The sequence below is a fragment of the Montipora foliosa genome, chromosome 2, assembly GCF_036669935.1.
Source record: "Montipora foliosa isolate CH-2021 chromosome 2, ASM3666993v2, whole genome shotgun sequence".
Lineage (NCBI taxonomy): Eukaryota > Metazoa > Cnidaria > Anthozoa > Scleractinia > Acroporidae > Montipora > Montipora foliosa.
The window spans coordinates 26,339,520-26,354,150 of NC_090870.1; the positions used below are offsets into that span (position 1 = coordinate 26,339,520).

The 14,631-nt window shown below is 41.3% G+C and overlaps 2 protein-coding genes and 1 pseudogene across 2 annotated transcripts; 2 read left to right on the top strand and 1 right to left on the bottom strand.

Annotated features, from left to right (window-relative positions):
* Positions 1-506: 506 nt before the first annotated feature.
* LOC137992742 (neuronal pentraxin receptor-like) lies at positions 507-13,504 on the bottom strand. Its single transcript, XM_068838240.1, has 3 exons — positions 13,188-13,504; positions 3,535-3,766; positions 507-974 (listed from the first exon to the last, which is right to left on the bottom strand). The coding sequence occupies exons 1-3, from the start codon at positions 13,423-13,425 to the stop codon at positions 587-589; spliced, it is 858 nt and encodes a 285-aa protein (XP_068694341.1). The 5' UTR covers positions 13,426-13,504; the 3' UTR covers positions 507-586.
* Positions 6,271-10,747, top strand: LOC137992743 (uncharacterized). The gene is made up of 2 exons (XM_068838241.1): positions 6,271-7,868; positions 10,616-10,747. Exon 1 carries the CDS (start codon positions 6,855-6,857, stop codon positions 7,620-7,622), a length of 768 nt encoding a protein of 255 aa, XP_068694342.1. The 5' UTR covers positions 6,271-6,854; the 3' UTR covers positions 7,623-7,868; positions 10,616-10,747.
* LOC137987127 (uncharacterized) lies at positions 7,643-12,057 on the top strand (annotated as a pseudogene).
* Positions 13,505-14,631: the final 1,127 nt, after the last annotated feature.

Sequence of the window (14,631 nt, forward strand, 5' to 3'; positions counted from 1 at the left end):
GCATTCGCCTAATAGTCTTACACGCTACTAGTTAGCCTGGCCGACCACATTGCACAAAACCGGAACACCTTGTCTTCCTCTTCGCTAAAAAATTCTATGTTCTTAAACCAAGCAAGTGTTGACAGTTAAGGATTGTGAGACAGGCGATACGGTTTACAGTCCTTGTTCACAAGACTTGAAACTCTAAAAATTAAGGATATAATTTCAAAGGCAGCACATTTCCGCTGATAATTTAAGAATTTGAGAGTTTTTCTTAAACGCAATCCAAAGGATATTCGACCTCCTTGGGAGGCCCCTCATACTCTAGAATGTGCTATTAAATGTTTGTGGGTATTTAATTGGGTATTTAATTGAAAGTTGCAGTGCTGGCCGGACGATTAAGAAAGGTTGTAATTGTTTCGAAAAATCCTACATTTAATCGACCGGATGGGATTAAAATGACAGACACCAATGTTCACCCTCCTTCGGTAAATGTGCTTTAAACAAAGCCAATAATGAAACAGTAATAACACACGGCAAAACATTTATTGAAAAGAATGATTCATGATGCTTTCATGCAGCAATGCCTGACAACTAAAGGTGAATTTTACACTTCGCAAGCCGATGGGGAGATAACCCTTACATTGCCTCTTATTCCTGCTTTAAAATCAGACCATTTCTTGACGTTACCCTGCCCCACATGGCACGATTTCGAGATTTTCAAGATCTCGCTTAAAGAGAGAACTCGGTTCCAGATATTGAGGCCCGTCAGCTCTCCGAGGTAACTTTGAGTTGGGTCAAAGTCGCCACCAAACGAATCTTGCTCTTGCCCGACAGTGAGGATTCCGTTGGTCTTTATTTTATAACCAGTCTTCAACTGAGACCCTTGGGCTTGCACGCTGCCATCTTTGTAAACTTTCCAAGAGCCATTCGTGCTCTCCCATGTGATACAAACGTGATGCCAGTTACCGTCATCAACAGATACACCGGTATCTCTGCGAAAAAGATAAAAAAATGTCATTGATTTTCACTTGTGAAACAGTTTTCAGTTTTCAGTGTTGAAAGGAATCTACTTTTGCTTCTGTGTTGGTTTCGCATTGACGACATTGGTCAGTTAATCAGAACCATCAGTCAGGAACATGCATTTTAAAATTATGGCCAATAAATGAAAGTAAGCCTGCCAGTGACCTTTCCTGATAGAAATCTGTACTTTTCTTAAGCAGATGTTGACAAATGAACAATGCCAAAACACGGTTTACATGCTTAACAAGATACATGAAAAAATACTCACTTCTTATTGCCTAAAATAGAGTGGAGTTCTCATATATCAATTTGTAACACGAGTGCAAATAACAGCAAGTCTCCAAGTTTACAGGTGAATGGCACTAAATGTCATCAAACAGTCAAGCCTCTCAATTGTGCTTGTAATTTGTGGTAGTACACTTTATAAGCGCACTACACACAATGTCATCGGGGCTGTCTGTAGAAAACTATGTTCATCTTTATCATTGTGATCGATAAGATTGTTTGTGTTAAAATTCCCACGGAGCTGTGCGCAAAAATTTTGTCCGGTAATAGAAATTATGAGCTCTTCATTCAGAATAAACGAAACAGTAAAATATCGCACCTTAGTTTTCACAAATTGCCTGTGAAAGCGGCCAGAGACAGAAATTTTGCCATAAAAGCGTACTCCCACCATGGAATAAAATACTGTCAGTTCTGTTTCCCGGATTGACCCTGTGGTTTCCTTTCGAGGGAAAAACGCGTGGGTTTTTATATCAGTTACCTCTTCCCACGGTCTCTCTTCTCTGCCTGCATTGTCGTTAATTTGAGGCAGAGAAGAGAAACCCCGGGAACAAGTTTAAGTCGAGGGCTTCCTTTGAACTTTGTTCGGTGGCCAACAAACTTTGGTGTCGGCGAAAATTGCAACTTACAGGGTTTTTTACGGGTCCGTTGGAAGCATGCTTGAATTTCAACAAATGGCCCCAAAAGCGGCAAGAATTTGTGAAGCGGATGAATAATATAGCAGCTTCTATTTCAAACAATGGAATTACCTGGTGATTAGTAACCTGATCTAGGAGAGTGAATTTTTGACTTTGCAGAAACAATAGTCAACTGCAAGAGTTGGACGATTGTGATCTTTTGTGTTGAATTCACACATTTCCTCTCGCATCGTGGCTTTACAACACTTGAAAGGAAAAAAGAAGCGAACCAACGAAACAACAATCCCATGTCTTGCCGTCATTTTGTCACAGTTGAATCCAGTTGATAGTAACACGCAAGGAAATTTGATCACAGGCGGCCGGTGAAATCGATGTCACTTTCGATTTTGCGATTTAATTGTGCAGCCAAAAGTACAATAGAAAAATCGAAAGTAGCAAAAATTTCCCAAAACGTTTTTCGATGATGGCAACTTTTATATTGGAGGCAAAATATTTATGTTGTTTTCATGTCGCAAATTTTGTTGCTGGTGACAATTTTTTTCTCTCGATCGACACTTCCTAAAAACGTCCTTGCGCTCTTCCTACAGAGTGTGTATCAGTATTTATTTACTTTTGCATCAATAGTTGTTTTGCATAAGGCAGGCTAATAAATTCTGTAGCTTGCTTAGTTCGTATTTTTGAGCGTTAAAATATAATTGTCGGTCCTATGTTTCTAGTAGCAAGTCGTATATTTTAAAGTTTCCCATCCAGATACTCACCCCCATTGGAAAAGGGTTAACTTCCTTGAACTTTTGTCGTGGAAACTGTCAGACGCTCAGAGCACACGCTTAAACTTGTTGCGAAAAAGAAGTTGAACTTCATGTCAGCCTGGAAGCCAATGTTTCTCAATTTTCAATCTCTCTGGGTTTAGTATTTTACTAGTAACTACGTGTCTTCTCAGGAAGCTATTTTCCGAAGAAATCTACGATGGCACTATAATGATTTACGATACCAAAACAATATCGTGTACTATTACAGCTACATATTACGTTATGGAAAACAAAACGTAGCTCCGTTGACAGTTATGGAGTAAGTTACTGCTCTACCACACGTACGCAATGCGTACCTATTTCTTATAACAATGCATTACTAATTCGATTAACATTAAGTGCGTTGCGCGACCAAGAGCTTCGCCGCGTGGTGACGTACTCATTCCGAAAGAGCGTTTACACACCAGAGATTGAGTCTTGGTTGGAGTAAAAATTTGGCCACCGCTAGGCGACGGAGTTTACTCAGTTCAAAGGACTACCCCGCATCACAGAGTAACACAAAGCACATGAAAAGAGAGGTATACAAACAATGGCAGGCAGGCAGTGGAGGGGGTGAAGGGAAATGTGGAATTCCGAAGAGAGCCAAACGATGATCACTCTGTGATGGTGAGCACTCAAAGGGGGGCGAGAACATGTTAGCTCGGGCTTATATTCGCCTCCTGAATAGCTCTCAGACATGATTGGTCAGAAACCTGATACACTTATTAAACCCACCCGAGATTGCAAACCGTAAATCTAAACGAATGCCTCGCCATAAAAATTCGATTACGATATATTGATATGATCTTGACTTTTTCCCTTACACTGCTTCTGCGTTGACGTGAAACCGAATATTTGACATCTTGCCCATCAGGATTTCATTGTAGTTCGTTGACAGGCTGTAACTCACGACTGACAGATACTTGGATGTCTTTTCAGTGGTACGCACTCGGAAGCAAATCGTAAAAGCACTGGTTACCTCCAGACCATGATGGATAACGTAATCATTGATTCCAACGTTGGTGAAATAAAGGTCGAATTCCCTCGTAGGGAAACCTGTTGAGACACATAACAGAAAGCATTTTCGTACAGCTTGTATAGATTCATCCATCCCCACGCCACCTACTCACCCTGTTATCTTACTAAGTTGTTTCTCTTGTGCAAAATACTGCTAACTACTGTATAGCCTGCAAGCAGGCTCTTCCGTTGAAAATGGCGCGCGGTCGAAATATAAGGGCTTGGTAACTAGTCAAGAGAGGAAGAGATCGCTGCAGGCTCTTCCTCTCTTGACTAGATACCAAGCCCTTATATTTCGACCACGCGCCATTTTCAACGGAAGAGCCTGCTTGCAGGCTAACTACTGTACTGCACAAAAAACTATATATTATTAATTATTTATATCTGTAACAAGAGAAATTTTTATTCTAAAAATACCGCCTCTGAGTAGGAAACAATACTATTTCATTTAAATGATCATGTTACAGGAGTGATTGCACCTCGATGTGTCTTGCTCATCTATTTGTTGCGGCATTTCAAGCTACAAATGCTATTACACAAGAAGAAAATATTTCCTGACCTTAAAACGTTTTTGGCTCAGAGCTATAGAAGAAAATCTGGGGAAGATGAGTTAGCTTTTTTGTGAGAGGTCCTTGTGTCGGCACTTTGATTTGTTACAGTGGGGTCAATTTTGCATGGTGAATCGAGGCTGGCATATTTATTACAAGGGCACACAGAGTATATCCTAAAACTTACTTCTTGAGCACTAATGCGAAGAAAAATGAGCAAGACTTCAGTTATGGGGCGCCGATTGTAAATAAATTATTTACCTCGATATTCTCAATTTTTTCATTATATAATAAATAATATTTTTTGATATGATACCATACTTTATTATTTGATATAATAAATCTGATTTCAAATCAGTCGTTTATTATTTGATGTAAGGAATCCTGATTTCAAATCATGTGTTTATGATTTGATATAATAAATCCTGGTTTCATATCATGCGTCTATGATTTGAAATCACGACTTCATGATTTAAATCTAACTTTTAGATTTGATGTCAGAGAAATCATGGTTTACCTTAATAAGTATGATTTAACTTAATACCTAATCGGCGCGAGCGAGTACATGTGACAAGTCACACGATCATCTATTGCGCGGGAAAACACAAACATGTCGGATGCTTCTGCCATATCCCAGGCAATCCCAGGCAGTTCAAAGGGCGGTCGATGAGGCTCTATCACGTCTTCCAAATCAGGGAGTCACTTCAACCAGTTCAAGCTCCACCTCAAGCTCGACCGCGACCACCACATCAAGCTCCAATTCAAATTCTCAAGAGGTACGTACATGTGCTGGCCGACAAACGGTCATTGTGTTCGTCTGGAATCTCGTGTGTTATTTAATACTGAATATTTGGCCATTTTCATTTTTCCTGTCTTACTGTAGTGTTTGATGCTGGTTTCTGTGGATTGCATGTTGTTCCAGAAGCTCTATAAAAGTTGCGTTTGGAACAGAAATCCCCCACCTTTTACACTTTTCACCGTTGCATGCGCCTCAACGACTTGAAACGAAACCTTACAGCTTGTCACAACTAACTTCCGGTTAATTGGCAACTATCAACAAAGTCACGCAACGGTGAGAAAATACAATGTGTAAAAGCCGGGGGATTTCTGTTCCAAACGCAATTTTTATTGAACTGCTGGAACGACATGCAATCCACAGAAACCAGCATCAAACACTACAGTAAGACAGGAAAAATGAAAATGGCCAAATATTCAGTATTAAATAAAACACGAGATTCCAGACGAACACAATGACCGTTTGTCGGCCAGCACATGTACGTACCTCTTGAGAATTTGAATTGGAGCTCGATGTGGTGGTCGAGGTCGAGCTTGAGGTGGAGCTTGAACTGGTTGAAGTGACTCCCTGATTTGGAAGAAGTGATAGAGCCTCATCGACCGCCCTTTGAACTGCCTGGGATTGCCTGGGATATGGCAGAAGCAATTGACCTTGAAAATTCATCCGACATGTTTGTGTTTTCCCGCGCAATAGATGATCGTGTGACTTGTCACATGTACTCGCTCGCGCCGATTAGGTATTAAGTTAAATCATACTTATTAAGTTAAACCATGATTTCTCTGATATCAAATCTAAAGGTTAGATTTAAATCATGAAGTCGTGATTTCAAATCATAGACGCATGATATGAAACCAGGATTTATTATATCATAAACACATGATTTGAAATCAGGATTCCTTACATCAAATAATAAACGACTGATTTGAAATCAGGATTTATTATATCAAATAATAAAGTATGGTATCATATCAAATAATATTATTTACTATATAATGAAAAAATTGAGAATATCGAGGTAAATAATTTATTTACAATTGGCGCCCCTTATTCAGTTTCCATTGCGGAAAAAAATTAAAGTGAACAGAGCAACTTCGCGTGTGATGAAGTCTTGAATTTCAAGTGCGAGAAAAATAAAGGCGATTTGACGTTTATATCTGTCTAAGAACTTAATTTGCAATGCGGAAAAATAAAATCGGGCGTGTCAGGGCAGGATGTGATCATGAATTCTCTACGTTGCAGATCATGTAGTAAATCTGAAAACTTTATTCATTGGACGATTATGTCGAATATTGATTAATTAGTATTTCAATAGAGTTCAATTTCTGTTGATAGATCGGAAATGCGTTGAACAAAACCCCCCCGGAGGGGGGGGGGGGAACTCCCATATGAAACAGACGGGGATGCTCGTCGTCTCGCTTAGGGGTGTAAATTTTGGATTTTGGTCTCGCTTAGGGTGTTCCGGGCAAAGCGCCAATATTTTATGCCACCAAGGTCTCGTTTGGGGTTCCGCGAAGTAACGCAGAATTACGCGAAGAGAAACAGAAGTCAAATTTCCTTTTAAATTTTCTTTTTAGATAAAAGCATTCGATGATTATGGGAGATTATTTGCGGTACGCAGTAAAGCAAATAATTGCTTTCTGCACGTTACGATTGGAATGTTATTTATTGTCCTTTGCATTGTCAAGTTACTTACAAGTCATTTGCATTTAGTATATATCGGTTAGCATATTCGATTCGTTTCACTTCGGTCTGTACTGCGAACGACTTCAGTCCAGTAGACATCATGCCTGCGGATGATGATTCTTCCAGAAGCAATCCAGCTTTAGACGAAGCTTCGCGGAGTGCTGTGAAGGCTTTGGTCAACGAATCAATTGCCAATTTGACCGACAACTTAACCGAGGTAATTGAGAGCCGTTTGGGTGCTTTTGCCACGAAGTTTTCAGCACAAAACAGTTCTACCGTGACTAACGCAGTTAAGAAGGCTCGTTTGGACCGGTACATCTGCAAGAGAAAGGGCAATCAGCAGCAGTTAGATCACGCTCACGACGTCTTGGAGAAGTTTGATGATGCCACCGACTCGCTCAAGGCCGGCGCTCATGAACGAGTGGAACGATCCTTGGAAGAAGGTACGAAGCTAGTCTCTAAACGTATCAAGGCCATTAAATTAGCTGACAAGAGCGAATTCGGTTGGCTGACAGTCAGCGAGTACCTATCGGACGAGTTGGCGTCCGATTCAGATGATGAGAAACGAATGTATCGCTCGGAGAAGAGGGCGGAGAGGAAGGTGAAGGAAAAGCTGAAACAGAAGCGAAGCAGACCGCAACGCAGCGCCTCCTCATCGTACCGAACCTCGTCGTCTTACAGTTCTAGGAACGAGAGAAGTGATGATCGTTTCGAGCCACGCCCTAGACGCTTAGGACCTTGTTTTAAGTTGAGTATACCGCTTTGGTTACTTTTTTCACTAGCTTTGTTCTTTTACTTCGGGTACGCACGCAGACCGTATCCAGTTTGCTCCATGTATTCTGTTGTGCCTTGTGCTATTTGGTCGTAATATGCCTAGTATAGTGCAGAATGGGAAATTATTTGCGGTACGCAGTAAAGCAAATAATTGCTTTCTGCACGTTACGATTGGAATGTTATTTATTGTCCTTTGCATTGTCAAGTTACTTGCAAGTCATTTGCATTTAGTATATATCGGTTAGCATATTCGATTCGTTTCACTTCGGTCTGTACTGCGAACGACTTCAGTCCAGTAGACTAATTTTTTCATGCTCTCAGCCGCTTTTGGAGTGGAAATGTATTTTAATTTTGTTTATATTTATTTTTACTTTTATTATTTTTATTTATTCGTTATTATTATTATTATATTATATTTATTTATTTATTTATTTATTTTGTACGATAAAATTTACAGTGCGGGGAGTTTGGGCACCTCAGCGCCTCCTGTAGACGAAACGTGGATAGAGGCGGGCGTGATTGACTAGCTGAAGTGGTTGATGAGGATTCCAATTTATTTCCTTCGTTTAATAAGCGTGCGGCAGGCGAATTTGTTGCGGAGACCACCTGTTCGAGTGTATCGGGGAGACTGGAGAAATCAGCATATTTCTGGGAAACGTGTTTGCAGGCCCCGGACTTTGTTTTAAGTATCATTCGGGAAGGTTATAAATTACCTTTTGGTCAATACCCGTCGCCTTGTTTTCTTGTAAACAACAAATCTTCGCTCGATCGCCCGCATTTTGTGCAGCGAGCTATATTGGAGTTACTAGCTAACTGCTGTATTCAGGAGCACAGCGCCTCGCCTTTTGCGTGAACCCACTCTCTGTTGTCGAAGGCAAAAAGCTTCGTTTGGTGATAGATTTGAGGCATATTAATCAATGTCTAGTTTTGCCCAAATTCAAGTATGAAGATTTGCGATCTCTGTCTGAGGTTTTGGATGAGGGTGACTGGTTTTTTACCTGGGACCTCAAGTCGGGCTACCATCATGTCAGGATTCATCCGGACCATCAAAGCTATTTGGGTTTTGCTTGGAATTTCAATGGTGTTCTCAGATATTTTACTTTTCAAGTGCTTCCTTTTGGGCTTAGCAGTGCTTGTTTTTGCTTCACGAAATTGCTGCGGCCTCTTGTAAGGCGTTGGCGTTCGATGGGTCACGTCAGTTTTGTCTACCTAGACGATGGTTTAGGCAGTCTCCCCGATAATTGTTCCGCTCAAGCAGCGAGTATTATTCAGCGTAAAGATCTCGGTTCTTGCGGATTTGTCGTTAATGAAGATAAGTCGTGCTGGTCGCCCAGACAAATTGGTGAGTGGCTAGGTTTCGTAATTAACACGATTTTAATGCAGTTCCGAGTTCCAGAAAAGAAAGTAGCGAAGCTCAAAGCAATATTAGACTGCTATTCAAGACGGCTTCGTAACGTTCCGGAATTTAGCCAAGATTGCGGGATAGGTAAATTCTATCTACCATGCGGTTGGGCCGATTGCTCGATTACTCACTAGGCAAATGTACGCTGCCATTGATTCCAGATCAGCTTGGGATTCTATATTGCCTATTTCATCTAGTTTGATGGTAGAATTGAAGTTTTGGTATTTGAACATTGACTGTTTCAATGGCTATTCGATTAGGCCACCTCCTACTTCGTCCGTCGTGATATTTACCGATGCAAGTGATGTCGCATTCGGGGGGTTTTCTTCCAATCTTAGCGTTTCTTCTGTCAGCGGCATGTGGCTTGCCGATGACAAGGGCCAAAGTTCTACGTATCGGGAGCTTAAGGCAATATACTACGTGTTAGCATCCTATGCCAAGGAGTTGGAGAGCACGAAAGTGAAAGTCTTTACGGACAATGATAATGCCGCCAGAATTGTTTTAGTTGGCAGTCGCAAACCACATCTTCAAGCGTTAGCAATCGACATTTTTCAGCTTTGCTTAGCCAAGCGCATTGTTCTCGACGCGCAGTGGATTCCTCGTTCTGTTAATGAGAGAGCCGACCTTCTGAACAGGTTTGTCGACAAGGACGATTGGTCTTTGAATCCAGCAGTTTTTCAAGATATCGATGTTAAGTGGGGCCCTCATACCGTCGACCGGTTTGCTGCTTACTATAATGCCCAACTTCCCAGGTTTAACTCCAAATTTGCTTCGCCTGGCAGTTGCGGAGTAGACGCGTTTGCCCAAGATTGGAGTTGTGAGATCAATTGGATTTGCCCTCCAGTCTCTTTGATAGTGCGCTCTGTCAGAAAGCTTGAAGCTTGTAACGGGTTTGGGACCCTGGTTATACCTGAATGGCCATCAGCGTCCTTCTGGCCTTTTTTGCATTCCACTCCTTCTAGATTTAAGAGCTTTGTTAAAGATGTTTTTGTTCTCCCTCGGATTGACAATCTGCTCATTGAGGGTCCGGGACAAATGGAAATTTACAAGTCCAAGGATTCCGCATTCAGTTCATGTCCTTCGTTCAGGATGTTGGCCTTGCGTCTTCAATTTGTATAGCCTATTTATGGCTTGTCACCATTTAGGTGTGTAGTTTGAGTTTTTGTTCCGTTTAGGAGCATTCGACTTATGATTTTTATGTATGGTGCCTTTTAGTGCACTTTTGCCTATTTTTGGCCTTTTCACCATTTGGGTGTGTAAATTGATTGATTGCTCCATTTAGGAGACATGGCGTATTGTGCCTGAGTCATGTTTGGTGCCTTTTTAGCGCACGTTTTCCCTATTTATGGTCTTGTCACCATTTTGGTCGGTGGATTGCTCTATTTTTCATACCTTTCGTCTCGTTTTGGGAGTTTTTTATGCACGCTTGCCTAGTTAGAGCCCGAGTGATGGCTCCATTTTTGAGTTCCTTTGAATTTTTGCATGTATGCTCCTATACCAGAATTTATTCGTGTTTCGGCTTTTTGGCCGCTTTATTCGTTCTCATCCCTTTCGTCATTTTGGAGTTTACGAGTTATATTTGTCCCCCTAATTCTAATTCTTAGGCATTAATATTACAGAAAAACTATAATTATACCCTTGCCAGACATGGTCTTGTTGCGTTGACTGCGTTTTCTGTGCTTCAGATGTTTTGCAGGTCGGCTCATGGCGAGAAGTACCGTCCCTTACAGATCCCTCTCTTCAGTCTTTGTTACCGGATCTTCTCGATCTTCAGTTAGAATCCAAGGCGACTTCCACCCTCTGTAAATACAATAACGGCTGGTCCAGATGGCGAAGGTGGGCATCCTCCAAGATAGGCGTTCCAGTCATCCCAGCCAAGCCTCTTCAAATCTCCCTGTTTATCACGGAGCTGTGCCATGCGGCCCTCCGGAAAGGAACGGGAATCTCGTCAATCGAAGGTCTGTTCTACAGTATACGTTGGGCTCACAAGCTGGCGGGCATTGAATGCTGTCCTACTGACCACCCTTTGGTTCAATCGTCGCTTGAAGGTGCCAGAAGGAAGCTGGGTAGACCAATCAAACCGAAAGAACCGCTTCCCATTGACTTGTTGCAAGTTATTACCGAGCATTATAGCTCTAGCGAGTCTTTGGCCCATATTCGCTTTTTATTTATATTACTGGTTGGTTTCGCCGGTTTTTTCCGGATTGACGAGTTATTATCCATGAAACTCGGAGATATTACTTTATTTACGGATCGATCGAATGTCTATTTTTGTGCCGAAACGAAAGAATGATCAGATCAGAGAGGGTCATACCTCGGTCATAGCTAGATCGGGAAATTTAACTTGTCCTATAGCAGTCACTGAGAGGTTGGTTAGTTTTTTACCAGAGCCTAAGAATCCTCATTTTCCTTTGATTAGGCGTATTGTTAAGTCTAAGTCAGGCGAGCGTTTTCATGGAAGCATCGGTATTTCTTATTCTACGATCTTGCTGGAATTTAAGAAGCTTGTTGGTCCTTTTGTTGACGATATTTCCATTTTCGGGACGCATAGTATCAAATCAGGGGCAGCTTCACATCCTGCCTGTAGAGCTATCAATGAGACACTTTTAGACAAGCATGCTGGTTGGAAATGTCCTAAAACAAAGAAGCGATACGTCAAGCATGTAGCTGAAGACTTGTTAAATGTGACCAAAATAATGGGCTTGTAGATTCGTTTGATTTTGCATTGTTTGCCTTGCGTCGGATAGGCATTGTATTTTGTTGTGAGGCCTCGTAGGAAAGGCTGGCGAATGAGCCTTGGTTCCTATCCAGATTTCCAGTTTTTTCCTCGTGTTGGGGTTTTTGAAGGTTTTTTCTGGCCTCCGTGCTCATTCGTCATTTATTTGCCGTATTCCATGCATGCTTTTTCGTGTTTATTCAGTTTACGTTACTTTATGATTACGCAGCCTTTAGGGAGCAATGTGAGCCTTGGCTCCTATCCTTCGTGTCTTGCGAATTACATTGTCAATATATTTACTCCTAATAAAGTTTGGAGAATGGTCGTTCGTACGCACGCAGACCGTATCCAGTTTGCTCCATGTATTCTGTTGTGCCTTGTGCTATTTGGTCGTAATATGCCTAGTATAGTGCAGAATGCCTTTTTATCATTAAAACTCATTGCATGTCGTATTTTTGTGTTTTTAAACGGTCTCTTTTAGGGGTCAAAATTTGCTTAAGCCACGCCTAGATTGGTCTCCTTTAGGGGTTAAATTCAAAATTTCCGACGAGCATCCCCGTCTGTTTCATATGGGAGTCCCACCCCCGGGCAAAAAACCAACGAGATTTACTTTCGTTATATAATGTGCGCTTAAGCAAAAATAGCCAAAGAGTTCCCATTTCTGGCAGCGAATAGTAGTGATTTGCCTGAAAAGGGTTGTGAGATACGAACAGTGTGGTTGTCAAAACTTTTACAGAAAGAAAAAGCAAGACTTCAGTTTCCATTGCGGAAAAAAATTAAAGGGAACAGAGCAACTTCGCGTGTGATGAAGTCTTGAATTTCAAGTGCGAGAAAAATAAAGGCGATTTGACGTTTATATCTGTCTAAGAACTTAATTTGCAATGCGGAAAAATAAAATCGGGCGTGTCAGGGCAGGATGTGATCATGAATTCTCTACGTTGCAGATCATGTAGTAAATCTGAAAACTTTATTCATTGGACGATTATGTCGAATATTGATTAATTAGTATTTCAATAGAGTTCAATTTCTGTTGATAGATCGGAAATGCGTTGAACAAAAAACCAACGAGATTTACTTTCGTTATATAATGTGCGCTTAAGCAAAAATAGCCAGAGAGTTCCCATTTCTGGCAGCGAGTAGTAGTGATTTGCCCGAGAAGGGTTGTGAGATACGAACAGTGTGGTTGTCAAAACTTTTACAGTACTAACTGAATTGTCGTGGATTTCTAACAAATTAAGAGAATGCTTCCCGACAATTCTTCACTTTACATGTTTGAAAGAAATGGCTAAAGGATCTGTGATATGCGGTCAATATATCACTTGGCGTATTGAAAAGGCTATAGCAGATAAAATGATGGAGCGATCATTGAGCGATCCTTGCACCTAACTAGAAAATCATTGCAAATGTCTTTTCATCAAGAAGCCTGAACAAAAAACTCGAAGGCTTTGGGGGCTCAATTTTATCACCTTCTCGATTAACGGTAAAATGCTACATTAACTGAGCCTAAAAGCTAAATCTATTCATAAGTAATTGTGTTTTACCTGGCTGAATCTGACTGCTTCGATTTTTCACAGTCTGAAGTTCTTTCCTCAGGTGGTCGATGTCTTGTTGGAGTTGTTTATTTGCCTCGCACAAGTCGCACTTGTCACCTTCCACGGACACCTTTATCGTTGGACTACAGTGCCAAGCGGATAGAGTGAGATCGCTGGGTTTTTGTGCTTCTGAAAAAGAAGCAAACGAAACCGCGATAAACAGGAAATAGAGCCCAACATTTGCCATCTTGTTGCTTGATATGAAAGAGAGAAACCGTAGAGATGAGATCGAGAGGTACACTGCTCTGTGCACTGCGTGAGCCGGAATGACCAAATCGATACTTTTGGGATCAAAAATATGTTGACGTGGGGATGTTGCGTCAGGCAAACGGCCAATCAAGTTAGACTGTCGCTGCTTGTCTTTTAGCAAAATGCCTTGTCAATGGGCGGGATCTATTTTCTGACGCATATTCGCCAGCACTCATGTCTTCATGCATGTCAAAACCGTCCACAAAGCTGTTTGCCAGTAATGCGTCAACCCCAACGAAGACCACGAAAGGGTGGCCGTCGCATCGCCGTGCCACGGTGAAAGGAGCCATGCGGCGCCCTCCAGCCAAATGACTTACCGTTGCACCAGTTCGTCCCTGTTCAAAAACGATCCTCATGTTTCCCCGAATTAAGTGATTCTTAGGGATAAAAAGCATATTTACCTAAACAACACCAAACAACTAGCCTACTTGAAGCCGTACGCCTCCCCCGAGGAAAAACAGTTTTCCTTGGGGAGGTGAATGGATGCTGTCACACGTGGACTACCTTATAAGTAGCGCGTCAATTTGCGCGACCTTAATTACCATTACTTTCCTCCGATGACCTGTGATTCACTCCAGACATTCTTGACACCTAGCCAAACAATAGATTTTATTCACGCACTTTATTTCATAGCAGTCTTTCACATTAGTAAATCATTTACTATACTTCAACTGCATTTTGTTCTTATTCGCTGTCAGAAGAATAGTTGTTAACGTCTGCTTCTTGAATTTCGGTATTATGGACGCTGCATGTGAAGACCGCTCGAAGTGGCTAAAATTGCTTCATTTAATGTTCCTGATCTATAACCTCACTAAGGAAGCAAAACATTTGTTTATTAAACTTCAAAAACGTCGATACAAGTAGACTGAAACTATGGCTATAAAAACAATTAGAAGAAAATGACTTATATTACCGAGCACACGAAACTACAAAAATGATCTAAGGTGTACTAAAGTCACTCCGAGAAGTAATACAGAGCTTTGGGTTTCTAAAAAGCCTGTTTAGCTATTATTTAATTGTAATTGCAGCAGTTTCACTAGCGACCTTAGTGGCTTCCTTAATGGTGTTGACAGTAGACCCCACCTTACCTCCACCTTAGGGGTTTTTATCCACTAAAACATTCACTGATTAGAACGTAGTTAGG

Excerpts from the sequence above, each read along its gene's own strand:
- LOC137992743 (XM_068838241.1), top strand. The coding sequence starts at position 6,855 with ATGCCTGCGGATGATGATTCTTCCAGAAGCAATCCAGCTTTAGACGAA.
- LOC137992742 (XM_068838240.1), bottom strand. The coding sequence starts at position 13,425 with ATGGCAAATGTTGGGCTCTATTTCCTGTTTATCGCGGTTTCGTTTGCT. Across the intron at positions 3,767-13,187 it reads AAGCAGTCAGATTCAGCCAG|GTTTCCCTACGAGGGAATTC; the intron begins GTAAAACACAAT and ends GTGTCTCAACAG. Across the intron at positions 975-3,534 it reads CACGTCAACGCAGAAGCAGT|AGATACCGGTGTATCTGTTG; the intron begins GTAAGGGAAAAA and ends TCTTTTTCGCAG.